This window comes from Heterodontus francisci, chromosome 37 (assembly GCF_036365525.1).
Source record: "Heterodontus francisci isolate sHetFra1 chromosome 37, sHetFra1.hap1, whole genome shotgun sequence".
NCBI classification, from domain to species: Eukaryota; Metazoa; Chordata; class Chondrichthyes; order Heterodontiformes; family Heterodontidae; genus Heterodontus; species Heterodontus francisci.
Window position 1 is genome coordinate 832,491 of NC_090407.1, and position 15,203 is coordinate 847,693.

The 15,203-nt window shown below is 45.4% G+C and overlaps 1 protein-coding gene across 1 annotated transcript in view; it reads left to right on the forward strand.

Annotated features, from left to right (window-relative positions):
- Positions 1-2,245: 2,245 nt before the first annotated feature.
- Positions 2,246-15,203, forward strand: part of LOC137351939 (transcription initiation factor TFIID subunit 1-like) — a 34,304-nt gene continuing 21,346 nt past the window's right edge. Inside the window, exon 1 of the mRNA XM_068016816.1 lies at positions 2,246-2,534. Within this exon, the coding sequence (XP_067872917.1) occupies positions 2,376-2,534 (159 nt within the window). The 5' untranslated portion in view covers positions 2,246-2,375. The remainder of the gene's footprint in view (positions 2,535-15,203) is intronic.

A 15,203-nucleotide genomic window follows, 5' to 3' on the forward strand; every position in this document is an offset into this window, starting at 1 on the left:
TGTGGGCAGTGAGTTCCAGGTCATCACCACCTGCTGTGTAAAAAAGTGTTTCCTCATATTTCCTCTTGCATCTTTTGCCCAAAACTTTAAATCTGTGTCCCCTAGTCCTTGTATCATTTGTTAATGGGAACAGTTTTTCCTTGTCTAATTTATCTAAGCCCATCATAATCTTGTACACCTCTATCAAATCTCCCTCAATCATCTTTTCTCCGAGGAGAACAACCCCAGCTTCTCCAACCTAACCTTGTAACTAAAATCCTCCATCCCTGGAACCATTCTGGTAAATCTCCTCTGCACCCTCTCAAGGACCCTCACATCCTTCCTATAGTGTGGTGACCAGAACTGGATGCAATACTCCAGTTGGGGCCTAACCAGAGCTTTATAAAGGTAAATTTATTAGGAATTTTGCCTCTATCATACATTTCCTCTAACATGTTATCGATAACACTCCATATTGTCATAAAAACAGTGTGTCACCTGACTCACCCTGAGTAACAAGCTGGGAAATCTGCTAGTATATTTATATAAAATGTGTAAAGATTAGCAATGTGTTGCAGTAATATCTAGTTAAATGCTGCAGGAAATGCTAAATATCTGAAGCATATCTTTATCTAATTTAATTTACTGACAGATGTTTTTTAGATAGTTCATTACAAAGTCACCTCTGTATTCCCGTCAAAGACTTTTAATTGTAAAATTTTTATTGAGTTTTTTCTTCCTGGGTTCAGAATGATTTGTACCTGCAAGAGGAATTGCAGAGCTTTAGGCTTTCAGAAGCCCTAATTAGAATTCTATGAAGAATACAGCATAGCAGACACACAAAAATCAGCAAGGTTAATTAATGTTAAACTTCCCAACCAGAACCAAAAGTGACAGAACCGCATACATCACCAGTAATTTCAGAAGTTGAGTGACAGACTTGTAATTTGGAAAGACCCAGACTTTGAGTTGGATTAACGGCTGTAGATGGTGGTTTCTTCTTGTTTACACCTCGAGATCTAAAATGGGATTTAACTGTAGAGAGGTTCTGAGGATCACCAAAACTTTTTGTGGCAATTTTAATCACATTCCCTGTCAACAAACTACATTGCATAAGACTACCACAAATGTAACAATTGTGGTTCTCAACATTAAGGAACTGATTGACTGGGAAATAAAATCCCACGAAGCTGAGGACAAAACAGATTTAAGGAAAAAGAGATTGAAACTTAAATATCCCATAAATTCCTTCATAGGCTTTTACCCAATGAAAGGTCAGCTTACTGCCAAATGTGACATGTAACAATGCAATATTTATTTCAATAAGGACAAGCATTAAAAATCTAAATAACTTTTACAATTACTGTATTGTTCAACAAACCTTGGCGTAGCTAATATCCAGTTAAGTGTAAATTATTTGCCTTCTCTTTCACTGGCTTTATTGCCACAGGAGACAGAAGTGAGTAGGTTGAGTGTTAATGATGTACGGCTTCAGATCTGCAGATGTACAAATGTAACACATTGAGCACATGTTTACTATTTGGGCGCAAGGTAGATATTCCCTATACTGCCTCATACCCAATTAGGCTTGTAACTTTGTAAATGTAATAACTTAATTATTTCCTCAGTAGATCCCATAGAGAGATACAGCACTGAAACAGTCCCTTCGGCCCACCAAGTCTGTGCTGACCATCAACCACCCATTTATACTAATCCTACATTAACTCCATTTCCCTCTCACATCCCCACCTTCCCTCAATTCTCCTACTTACACTAGAGGCAGTTTACAATAACCAATTTACCTATCAACCTGTAAGTCTTTGGCATGTAGGAGGAAACCCACACAGTCACAGGGAGAACTTTCAAACTCTGCACAGGCAGTACCCAGAACTGAACCCGGGTCACTAGAGCTGTGAGGTTGCAGTGACAACCACTGTGCCACCCAGTGTGGTATAATCTCCTGGGTTATTGTGAATATTGGTCTCTCATTAAACATAATCAACAGTCTTGTGTATATGAGCAATGAGTGTGTTGTGTTTCAAAAACTATTTATGATTTGAGTGATTTGGTTTCCCAAGGTGATAGCCAGTAAAGCAACTCCTTCAGGTGGTCCCCTTGCTGCTGAATTTTTGTGTTGGGGGCAGGAACGGAAGTCAGGACTGTTTGTGGGTCCCAACTCCGCCTCCGGGGGAAATAGATTAAAGTCACAATTTTCGCGGGAGCAACCCCTTAGTTGGATTAGAGTCGGGTTTGGCAGCCAATTAGAGGCCACAGTGGTGGGAACGGAGGCAGACGGGTCAGATGAAGTGCAGGTCCAATTTAAACTCCTCACGGCAGCCATTACTGTGAGCCTTTAGGAAGCAAGCAGAAGATTTCCTGAGATCCTTGGACTGCAAATGCAGTGTTACACGATGTCGGTGAAAAGCTGGAGGCCTGGCACCCAGGGCAATGCAGCCCCTCGGTTCTCAGAAGCGATGCTTGCGGCCTTGAGGGAGAGAAGGGAGGTCTGCTTCCCAGAGAGTGGCAGGAGGAGGCCACCCACCCAGACAAAGCAGGTATGGCTGAGATAGCTGCCACTGTCAGTGGCAGAAAGGTAATCAGAAGATCCTGCCTCCCCTGCCCTGCTGCTGCTCTGTGCTCCACCTTTCCTGCGGATGGTTTTGCTCCTCATTGCCACTGGGCCCAAAATCTAAGCGTCGTGCCCCCATTGCCAGCTGCAGCCTTCCTTGTGCTCAGCTGCTTGCCCAGTTGTCCTTGGCTGCCTTGCCCCCTGTTCTGCTGCCCCCATGATACCAGGAGGGTGATGACCCTCCTACACTGCTCGAGCGCTGACTGCCTACTCTCCCCGCCACCTGCGTAGTGCCAAGGGCACCTCTCTCTCAATGGCCGAGTCTCCTTCTGCACCCTTAAAACTTTTATGGCTCCTGGGGAATTCCCTAGGGTGGCCATGACTGGCTTCCCACTGTATACCCATTTCCTCTCATGTGGTCTGCCCCAGCATGTGTATCCTTTGCACCCCCGTGAAGCTCTCAACTCTCCGTTATGAGCTCTTAATGAGCACTACAAGCAGCTTTATTTCTTTTAATCAGAGATTGGGTGGGTTCACAGTCCTGCCCTCCCCCGCCCTAATGAACATGGCCAGCGCTGGGAATGACGTTGCAAAACCGTCACGCCTGTTGGCTCTGGTATTTTCAGATCCCATCCATCTCCGTTTCCGCCCCTGGCAGTGTCGAAAAATTCGACATCTAGAAATTGTCACAGCTAATCGAAAACAGATTGAAATCACTTTAGTCTCTGTGATCTGCCCCATGCCTGGCTATTCATTGGCACCAAAATAACTTTGTTAAGAACTCTTATGACTTTCAGTATTTAAATATAATCAAAAAAACCCTACAAGAATTGTAATTATTATGAATAAGTACAAGTTTGATTCATAAGGAAATAATCTCTACAGTTAAGTTGATATGATTTTTAATGCTTCATATTGAAAAGTTATTGTAGACTGTTGAGTGTTTTTGATATCTTCAGCTTGAACAAAGATTAAGGTAGTTAGAAATACAAGCAAAATATTGTATTAAAGAGAAATTACATTTTTTTAAAAAGCACCTTTCACAATCTCATGTTGTCCCAAAGTGCTTTACAGTCAATCAAGTACTTTTTAAATGTAGTCACTGTTGTAACTGCAGAAGCCAATTTGCACACAGTAAAGTTCCACAATGAGATAGATGGCTAGATAATCTGTTTTGTTTCATGATGTTGGTTGAGGGATAAGTGTTGTCCAGGGCATCGGGAAAACAACCCTACTCTTGTTTCAATAGTTCAACAGACAAGACCTTAGTCCTCTTTATACAAAATCCAGCATCTCCAACAGAGTGGGCAAGATTTTATCCATCTTGCGACTTTTCCGACAATGGAACCAGAAGTGGGTGGCACTCCCGTTCCCTCCCTTTTAGCCGGTTCCCACGCAATTATAATTTAAAATCAAAGTTTCAGCAGCGGGCATGGGAGACACGTGTGGTGGGGAATGCTTTTCATTGGTGGAACCTGCTGTCATTCAATGAAGCAGCACATATGGCAGGGCTATAAATAATCCTTCAGTACATTCATTGAGGCTCATTAGTGCGGCCATTTTTCTTCAGGCAGAGTATTCTAGGATTTTCCTGTCAAATCAGTATAATATTTAACCCATCCTCACCTGTCTTTACACCTCTCCTACACCATCATGGCCCCCCTTTGTATTTGTCTGGATTTTTTCATCACCATCACCAACATATCAGTCAGTAGGCAGAGACCAGCCCCGTGGTTCAGTGATGTCTCCCTGCAGATGCTCCTCCAAGCTGTCAGGGAAATGCAGGCGGTCCTCTTTCCTGCAGATGGCATCAGAAGACCCTCCTGCCCACCCAAGATAGCCTGGAGGGAGGTGGCAGAGGAAGTGTCGAACTGTGCAGTTATACGAAGAACTTTGGTGCAGTGTAGGAAAAGTGTCAATGAACTGCTCAGACTGGCAAGGGTAGGTGTTGCGGCTGAATCTTAACAAATGGTATCTCGTGGGGTCCTCAGAAATTTATATCTGTCAGTGGGCATCTGTGCCAGGCGGATGATTGTGTGATCAGGCTTGGTGCCACGTAGCAATCACGTCCAGAGAATGTGGAAGTCTAGCATCTGGTTGCGCTTGGATGCAGCGTGCAACTGACAGGCCAGAATGTGTAATGGGGTGCATGCATCACTTGCTATGTCATTAATAGTAACAGGTAATGCAGAGGTTATAGAAAGAGAGGAACTTAGAAAAATCATCATCACTAGGGAAAAAGTACTGAGCAAACTATTGGGATTGAAGGCAGACAATTCCCCAGGGCCTGATGGCCTACATCCTAGGGTCTTAAAGGAAGTGGCAGTGGAGATAGTGGATCCATTGGTTATAATATTCCAAAATTCCCTGGATGCGGGAAAGGTTCCAGTGGATTGGAAAAAAGCTCATATAATGCCCTTACTCAAAAAGGGAAGGAGGCAGAAAGTAGGAAACTATAGACCAGTTAGTTCAACATCTGTCGTTAGGAAATTGTTAGAATCCATTCTTCTTCTTCTTTGGCCTCCTTGTCTCGAGAGACAATGGGTAAGCGCCTAGAGGTGGTCAGTGGTTTGTGAAGCAGTGCCTGGAGTGGCTATAAAGGCCAATTCTAGGGTGACAGACTCTTCCACAGGCGCTGCAGATAAAATTGGTTGTCGGGGCTGTTACACAGTTGGCTCTCTCCTTGTACCTCTGTCTTTTTTCCTGACAACTGCTAAGTCTCTTCGACTCGCCACTCTTTAGCCCCACCTTTATGGCTGTCCGCCAGCTCTGGCGATCGCTGGCAACTGACTCCCACAACTTGTGGTCAATGTCACAGGACTTCATGTCACGTTTGCAGACGTCTTTAAAGCGGAGACATGGACGGCCGGTGGGTCTGATACCAGTGACGAGCTCGCTGTACAATGTGTCCTTGGGGATCCTGCCATCTTCCATGCGGCTCACATGGCCAAGCCATTTCAAGTGCTGCTGGTTCAGTAGGGAGTAGATACTGGGGATTAAGGAAGTAATAACAGAACATTTAGAAAGTCAAAACGCAATCCATCAGAGTCTGCATGGTTTTATGAAGGGTAAATCATGTTTGACTAATTTGCTAGAGTTCTTCGAAGCTGTAACAAGTAAAGTGGATAATGGGGATCCTGTAGATGTAGTATATCTGGACTTCCAGAAGGCATTTGATAAGTTGCCGCACAAAAGGTTAATGCACAAGGTAAGATCACAGGGGGTTAGGGGCAACTTATTAGCTTGGATAGAGGATTGGCTAACCAACAGAAAACAGAGAGTCAGGATAAATGGGTCTTTTTCTGGTTGGCAAGATGTAACTAGTGGGGTGCCACAGGGTTCGGTCCTCGGGCCCCAACTATTTACAATCTATATTCATGACTTGGATGCAGGGATAGAAGGTACTATAACCAAATTTGCAGATGACACTAAAATAGGTGGGAGAGTAAGTTGCAATAAAGAAATAAGAAATTTACAAATGGATATGGATAGGTTAAGTGAATGGGCCAAAATTTGGCAGATGGAGTTTAACGTGGATAAGTGTGAGGTTATCCATTTTGGTCGGAAGAATAGAAAGGCAAATTATTATCTAAATGGAGAGAAACTTCAGAGTGCTTCGGTGCAGAGGGATCTGGGTGTCCTCGTGCACGAATCGCAGAAAACTAGTATGCAGGTGCAGCAGGTAATAAGGAAGGCAAATGGAATTTTGGCACTTATTGCTAAAGGAATAGAGTATAAAAGTAGGGAAGTTTTGCTGCAACTGTACAAGGCATTAGTGAGACCACACCTGGAGTATTGCATACAGATTTTGGTTCCCTTACTTGAGTAATTGCATTGGAGGCAGTTCAGAGGAGGTTCACTAGATTGATTCCAGAGATGAGGGATTTGTCTTATGAAGAGAGATTGAGCAGTTTAGGCCTTTACTCTCTGGAGTTTAGAAGAATGAGAGGAGATCTAATTGAGGTATATAAGATGATTAAGGGGATTGAAAAAGTAGACGTAGAGAGGATGTTTCCCCTGGTGGGGCAATCTAGGTCATAGTTTTAGGATAAGGGGTAGCAGATTTAAAACAGAGATGAGGAGAAATTACTTCTCTCAAAGGGTCGTGAGTCTGTGGAATTCACTACCCCAGAGTGCGGTGGATGCCGGGACATTGGATAAATTTAAGGAGGAGATAGACAGATTTTTAATTAGTAATGGTTGAAGGGTTATGGAGAACGGGCAGGAAAGTGGAGTTGAGGCCGAGATGAGATCAACCATGATCGTATTGAATGGCGGAGCATTCAAGGGGCTGAATTGCCTACTCCTGCTCCTAGTTCTTATGTTCTTTTGTTCTTGCGACAACCTTACATTCGCACTTTCGACCAACAGTGAGGCAACTACATGATTAATGTTCCAAAGCCAGACCTACATTGCCTTCCGGGAATCTTGACCTACCCCTGCCAGCCTCCCTCATCTCCGAATTCAAAACAGGCATCCTCTGCCATCTACAATTGCATGGGGAGTGGAGCTTTGTTAAATGCACTTGCTAGTGAATACTGAAAGGGAGGAAATCAGTTCCACACTTGGATACGTGTCTATCATCCAACCATAACCACTCAGTCAGAAACAGCGGATCATAACATTACCTCAGAGATGCCAGAGGTCATGCGCAGCTTTGTGTGGGTGATGGAGGAGTCTATGCAAGCTATGATGTCTGCCATGCCCCAGATATGTGAGCATATGGCTTCCTCCATGGAGAGGGTGGTGACTGCCATGGACAGCCAGGTTGAGCAATTGACCCATATGCACTCTGACCTGCATTCCAGCGCTGTAGCCATGGGCTGTGTGCAGCAGAGTCTAAGCGGGAAGAGGATGAGGCACCTGCACCATCTCATGTCTGTGAGTTGTAAGTACACTCAGACAAACTCCTTTGCAAGGCATAGAAGGGAGGGCCTGCTAAGCGTCCATATGAAGCCATGTCCCTCAGACTGATGAGTGACGAGTGTACTCTCAAACTAGCAATCTGTGAAGAATGAACACACAAACCAAAAATTTCAACAATAAAGGCCATGTCCTTTGTAAGCATCAAAGCATGCCAGCCATGAGGTGTGCCATTACATTTAGCTCTCTAACTAGGCAAGTTTCAAGAAATAATGAATATGTACAAAATAATAAAGCAGAAAAAATACATTGTGAACTATTTACATGTGTAATATTGTTGACACCACTGGGCGTGTCCTGAGAGGAAGGCCCTGGGGCAGCTGGCACATGCTCCTCCTCCATCTGTGTGCACAATGGCACCTGCCTGTCTCCCTGAGTGGAAGGGGCACCCAGAGGGAGGTCCAGGTGCCTCATCCTCTTCTCGCTTAGACTGCTGCACATAGCCCATGGCTACAGTGATGGAATGCAGGTCAGAGTGCATAAGGGTCAATTGCTCAACCTGGCTGTCCATGGCGGTTACCACCCTCTCCATGGAGGAAGCCATATGCTCACATACCTGGGGCATGGCAGACATCATGGCTTGCATAGACTCCTCCATCACCCACACAAAGCTGCGCATGACCTCTGGCATCTCTGACATATGTTCTCCATATGTTCTCCATATGTTAGCTGTATTTCCAGCAGACGTCTTGTGGCCTTGACCAGAGAACCATCATGAGTGTGGGGTTGAGCAGGGGCTTGGTCCCCAGCAGACCTCTGAATATCAGGGGACCTGGCTGTAACATTCTCCCTCAGGTGCTGGGATGTGTCTGTGCTATGCCCACCAGATTGTGACCCAGATTCTATGCGGAAAGCCCCCGCTGATTGTGTGGATGTGACTGCGCTGGCGAAGGATGCAGATGGTGCGCCCTCTGGGTCATTGTTATCATTGTTCCCAGAGGCAGAGTCAACAGGTTGCTGGGTTGTCATCGTGCGATTGTGGGCAACTGCAGTGGAGAACAAATAGAAACACATTAAGCATCAGCACAGCATGAATGCATCACTTTTTCACGTGATCCCCTGTTGTGCGCTCACGACGTCAACAGTAAGGTTGGCTCTTCCCCCTGAGTTAACATAAGAACCAGGAGCAGGAGTAGGAAATTTCCCCATAAGTGAGTCCAGGTCGGGGAGATCGGTATCTGCCTAGGCCTTCTTCGCCTTTGGTCCTGATTAAGGGCTGGTTGTTGTTGTTGGGTCCCTTGAAAGTTCCCTATGCCTGCCCCGCTTGTGGCACTTGTGGCAATGGCAAAAGGATAGGGTCCAGAGATGATGCCTCGCACACGTCCATCAACACATGATGCTGGTGGTTACTCTGTTTGCTGAACAATTTTAATTGGTTTACATGATACCATCCGGTCTTCCCAGAGTCCAGCAGGACTTTGTATACCGAGGGACTAGCTTTGTCCACTATGGAGTGGGAGCTGAAATACTTAGGGGACAGGAATGTGCCTGGCTGGTGGACCTGCAGCATAACTTTCTGTCCCATATCATATTCGACAGGCTTCACCTTGCCGTCAAAAGTCTGATTGACAGCGATTGCGTTTACTTGCTCACCTATTGGGAGCTGCCATGGCTCTCCGTCTCGGGTGCCTTGCTTTGCCAATTCGTCTGCTCGTATGTTTCCAGCTGGGGAAGATTTATGATGCACTTTCACTTTGATTGTATCATATTCTTGCCCTGGATAATGTGTTTTAAGAGGGACGCAGACGGTAAAGGTTTTCCATCCGCTGATACAAAGCCTCTTGCTTCCCACAAGGGCAGGAAATCAGTTAAACTGCTGCATATGTACATGCTGTCCGAATTTAGATCTACTGGTGGGGGGAATTTGTTGGGGTGGCTGACCACATACACTATCGCTGCTAACTCGACAGTCTGAGTGCTCATTTTAGCTGGCGGTTTTAAAGCTATCTCTGCTAGCGGTGTACCTTGGTAATCTTCTGCATAGGTGCCACATCCTGTTTTCCTAATTCCATCCTCCACTATGGAGGATCCATCAACAAAACTTCTTTAGGGTCTGATTGCCAGGTTCCCCCCACCCCCCTCCCCACCCCCCCCCCCCCAACCTTTTTGTTTCAGCACAAATGGTCCCTTGAGATCATGTGCTGTCAATACCTGACATTCATGCGTACGCCGTGACGGATCGATTCCTTTGGATGTGTTAAGGGTGGTGCAGGAACCTCCAGTATCCCATAAGAATTTGGTGGGATGGCCTCCTACTGCACCTTCCACCAGAGGTCGTCCCACACCATCCCATTTGGTGCTACACATCCATACTGGAGAGGCCTGACACCATCATGCGCTTGGATTTTGGGCCGGGCACTGAGAGTACTGAAGGTTGGGACAGTCTGTCTCTGCGACTGGGGCCATATGGGTGAACGCCTGCCCCGGTTCCCAAGGTCCCTCCAGTGGTGGACGTAGTGGGGGAAAATAATTTTGACCGGGTCCCTGATCTTGGGGAGTTCGGCGGGGTGATTCTTGTCACTCTCTAGTGTAATGTCCCAATCGACCGCTATTATAACATTGGCCCTGATTGATATTTTGATTTTGATTCTGGCCTCTGCCTACTGGGGCAGCATACGGTGGCGGGGAGGGAGGGGGGGGGGGTGGTGGAGGCTGCTGGGAGGTGTTATTTCCCCGCCCCCCCCTCTTCGACCTTCATTTTTCCATACAGGGCCCTGACTCTGATTTTTAGCTGGGTTCATTCGCCCTTCTTTAGACCGCTGCCTTGCATTCTCCTGCGCCTCTCTTTCCCAGGCAAGTGTCATGCGCCTAACTGCCCACTGTTCAGTATGGTCACTGTCCACTGGGTCAAAAAGCTCGCATGCTTTCCTACTGCTTTCTGTGGCATGAGAGATCAATGTTCTGACCCATCGGGTTCTCTTAGGGGCTCCCAGTTCTGCCCAGTTAAGGCCTGGCCCAAAGACATTGTTAAAATGGACCCACAACCTATTGGCGAACGCTGTTGAATGTTCCCCTTTGCACTGCCTGCACTTACTCAGTAAATCAACGGGATCCCCTTTGTCGTATCCCATAGCGGGTGGGTTTGTTTTCCTCGAAGGTCCCTTCCCCGTTAGCTCTATCCTCAGGCAGTGCAATGAAGATCGTTTTCCCCAAACACATAAATACTAACTTTTGCTCTTCCCCTGCATCTGAGCCATGTAGGGTCCCAAGTCTATGGCAATGACTAAAGAACTCCCAAGTGTCCTGTCCCGGCTCCAGGGGCATTACCTTCTTGGCTATTTCCGACAATTGTGCCACTGTAAGGGGAGTACTATAAGAAATACTTCCGTTTTCAGCAGACGTACCTCGGGTCATCGTTATCGGGTTCATTGATACCGTCTCAGGCGGTGCAGAAGGGACCACCGGCTTGTTGTTGTGTTGTGGTGACGGATCAACCCAGCCCCAATCACACTCTCCTTCCCCTTCTCGTTCTCCATACCTTCGGGCTGCTTCATCGAGACTGCCCCAATCCACATCATCATCATCGTTCCCTTGTGTCTCCCGAAAAGTACATATTATACCTCGGCTGGCAGCAAGTTGACTTTTTAATCTATCTATTTCTCGCTGACACTTGCTATGGTCGGCTCCTTTACGCTGCCTTTGTAAGTGGGACTGGTGTAGCACTTTAAGGGCCGCCTGCAAATTGTAACATTTTTCATTTAAGTCAGACACTGCCTTATTAGCTGCCTTTTTCTCCTGCGCTGCTCTCTCTCTCTCCTGGTGCGCTTGTTCATATTGAGTTTGAAACGGACTCATATGAGTAACATACATTTGTGCTTAACACTCCTCCTCACACACCCTTTTTTTCAAATCATCTGTCTCTTGCTTTGAGACCTTCTGACTGTAGTTTGGTCCCCTCGAGTTCCGCTTTTAACCTAACATTCTCCCATTTCCTGTTCACACAATTTCCTCATACAACTGGTTATTGCTGTAGCCTTCCTAAGCTCAGAGGCGTGTTTCACTTGTTCTTTCCTAGCCTCTTCCCAGTGCTTCTGTCCAATGGGTCCCGGACTCTCAAAAACCTTATCAGCATATTCAACCCACTTGGGCCATTTATACTTTAGGTACCCGCAGAGCACCTTCTCCCACCCTGGACAGGCATCCATCGTTCTCCTGTTTGTCTGGCACGTCTATGGATTGGACACGGTGTGACTTTAAGGCAATCACTTAACCGTGCCCACCTAGGGACACCAAAATGTTGACCCTGAGACTAGGGTGTCAACTGACGTGGCGGACAAAAGACACCTGCACGAGATACTTTGTATAAGCACTTTTATTGATACTTACATCACTTATCTGCTGTTATTTCACTTGTTAAACTACTTGTTACAATAAATCACAAGACCCACGGCTTGGACTTAAATACTAAACGTTGCAAGGCGAGATGATCAGTCTCCCTCCCGATTGTTCTCTTCACTGAAGTGGATTCAGGGTTCCCTTTCCGGTTCTTTTTCAGGGCTCCTAGCCTCCCCTTTCTATCCAGTTGTTCCCAGCCTCGAGAATGTCCTTAGTCATGTACATCCCTGACTTGGAGTCATCCGCTTTGCTTAGTGCTAGTTGCAAAGCAAAACAAAATACATCTACTGACCTTGTTCTTGTTTTCTGCCCTTGTCTTGTAGTTTCACTCGTCGCACAAATTTTCACACATTGATTATTCAGCAGGGTTTGTTTCTCACAGTTCTCACCCTTAGAACATAGAACATAGAACAGTACAGCACAGTACAGGCCCTTCGACCCACGATGTTGTGCCGAACCTTTAACCTACTCTAAGATCAAACTAACTACCTACCCTTCATTCTTCTATCATCCATGTACCTATCCAAGAGTCGCTTAAATGCCCCTAATGTATCTGCTTCTACTACCACCGCTGGCAGCGCATTCCACGCACCCACCACTCTCTGTGTAAAGAACCTACCTCTGACATCTCCCCGAAACCTTCCTCCAATCACCTTAAAATTATGCCCCCTGGTGATAGCCCTTTCCGCCCTGGGAAAAAGTCTCTGACTATCCACTCTATCTATGCCTCTCATCACCTTGTACCCCTCTATCAAGTCACCTCTCATCCTTCTTCGCTCCAATGAGAAAAGCCCTAGCTCCCTCAATCTTTCTTCGTAGGACATGCCCTCCAGTCCAGGCAGCATCTTGGTAAATCTCCTCTGCACCCTCTCTAAAGCTTCCACATCCTTCCTATAATGAGGCGACCAGAACTGAACACAATATTCCAAGTGTGGTCGAACCAGGGCCTTATAGAGCTGCAGCATAACCTCGCGGCTCTTACACTCAATCCCCCTGTTAATGAAAGCCAACACACCATACGCCTTCTTAACAACCCTATCAACTTGGGTGGCAACTTTGAGCGATCTATGGACATGGACCCCAAGATCCCTCTGTTCCTCCACACTACCAAGAATTCTGTCTTTAAGTCTGTATTCCGCATTCAAATTTGACCTTCCAAAATGAATCACTTCACACTTTTCCAGGTTGAACTCCATCTGCCACTTCTCAGCCCAGCTCTGCATCCTGTGAATGTCCCGTTGCAACCTACAACAGCCTTCCACACTATCCACAACTCCAGCAACCTCCGTGTCATCGGCAAACTTGCTAACCCAGCCTTCCACTTCCTCATCCAAGTCATTTATAAAAATCACAAAGAGCAGAGGTCCCAGAACAGGTCCTTGTGGAACACCACTGGTCACCGAGCTCCATGCTGAATACTTTCCATCTACTACCACCCTCTGACTTCTATGGGCCAGCCAATTTTGTATCCAGACAGCCAACTTTCCCTGAATCCCATGCCTCCTTACTTTCTAAATGAGCCTACCATGGGGAACCTTATCAAACGCTTTGCTAAAATCCATATACACCACATCCACTGCTCTTCCTTCATCAATGTGTTTTGTCACATCTTCAAAGAATTCAATAAGGCTTGTGAGGCATGACCTGCCCCTCACAAAGCCATGCTGACTACCTCTAATCAAACCATGCTTTTCCAAATAATCATAAATCCTGTCTCTCAGAACCCTCTCCAATAATTTGCCCACTACCGACTTGAGACTGACTGGTCTATAATTCCCAGGGTTATCCCTATTCCCTTTCTTGAACAAGGGAACAACATTTGCCACCCTCCAATCATCCGGTACTACTCCAGTGGACAGTGAAGACGCAAAGATCATCGCCAAAGGCGCAGCAATCTCTTCCCTCGCTTCCCGTAATATCCTTGGGTATATCCCGTCTGGCCCGGGGACTTATCTGTCCTCATATCATTCAAAATTTTCAGCACATCCTCCCTCTTAACCTCAACCTTGTTTAAGGATCACTATTTTTCCCTTCATGCTCTGCAAATGTTTAGCTGTTAGCCGTTTGGCTACAGAAGGAAAGCATCACTTACTGCTGGAATTAGACTACGGACTGTTCTACTGTGGAAGAACCTTTTTTCCCCATCGGACAGCTGTGAGGACTTCAAGCAACATTGGATGGTAAATTTGCAGGGAGACTAATTTTTTCTGTTTTAAATGTTGTTTATATCTTCATGGTATTTAAGAATTTAGTTTTTCTGATTAAACAGTTAATTTGTTGATTTAAAGACAGTTGCTTTGGTTAGCCTCATTCAGGGGTTAATAGTTGGTACAATTTGGCGGGTCTTTCTTTAACTTGGAAAGTTTAGAATGATAGATTAGGCGATCTGTGGAGGGACAGGATTGAATTAACAGTGCATTTTCCCCACCACAATCAGAATTGTATATTTTGATTGGGGGCTTTGACTGGAGCGGTCAGTTATAACATATTAATTGGGGGCTCGTCCAGGATTTGAATCACATATTAATTGGGGGCACGCTCGCAGTTGAATCATATTTAGTTCGATGGCTCGCATCTGGGATCAGTATCAAACTAATTTGGAGGGCTCGCATTTGGAATCAAAGTGACTACTCATCTCTGGGATAACATATTTAAATTGGGGTCCTGCGTTTGGCATCATATTAATTGCTCTTGCGTTCGGGATCATAGCACTTGGAAACTCTATTGTTGGGATCTAAATCTAACACCAATTAGAAAGAAATTAAAAGAACCAGGTCTCTTGTATAATAAGGTACAATCTATAACATTGTTATAGCATTAATGGTTGTAGCAGAGTTTTTGGGAAAGCAGAATGTTTCCCTGAGTGACTTGATAACTTTAACTAAGAACAAATTGAAAGAATTGGCAGCAAAATTGGGGTTGGAGTTGAAATCAGGTGCCAAAAAAGCAGAGATAATTGACATAATAGCCGAACATCTGGAATTAGTAGAAGAAGATGATGATGATGATACAGATGAAGAGCAATACGAGGAACAAGTAAGGGAATACAAGAGACATGAAGGTAGTAGGTCTAAGAGTGATGCAGTGGTATTGGCTAGGATACAGTTAGAAATGAAAAAACTTGAGGCAGAAAAAGAATTAAGAAAACTCGAACTTCAGAGAGAGAGAGTGAAAGAGAAGAAAGGGAATTTAGGGGAATGGAACTAAGACAAAGGGGTAGTCTTAAATCCAGGGAAACTTTGGGTCAAGAAGAATCTGAATTTAGATCAGGACCCAGTGAGAAGTTGTTTAAATTTATACAGGCTCTTCGACGAAAGGGACGTAGAGATATTTTTCATATCTTTTGAAAAAATAGCCAAACAAATGAAATGGCCGAAAGAAAGCTGGACATTGCTTA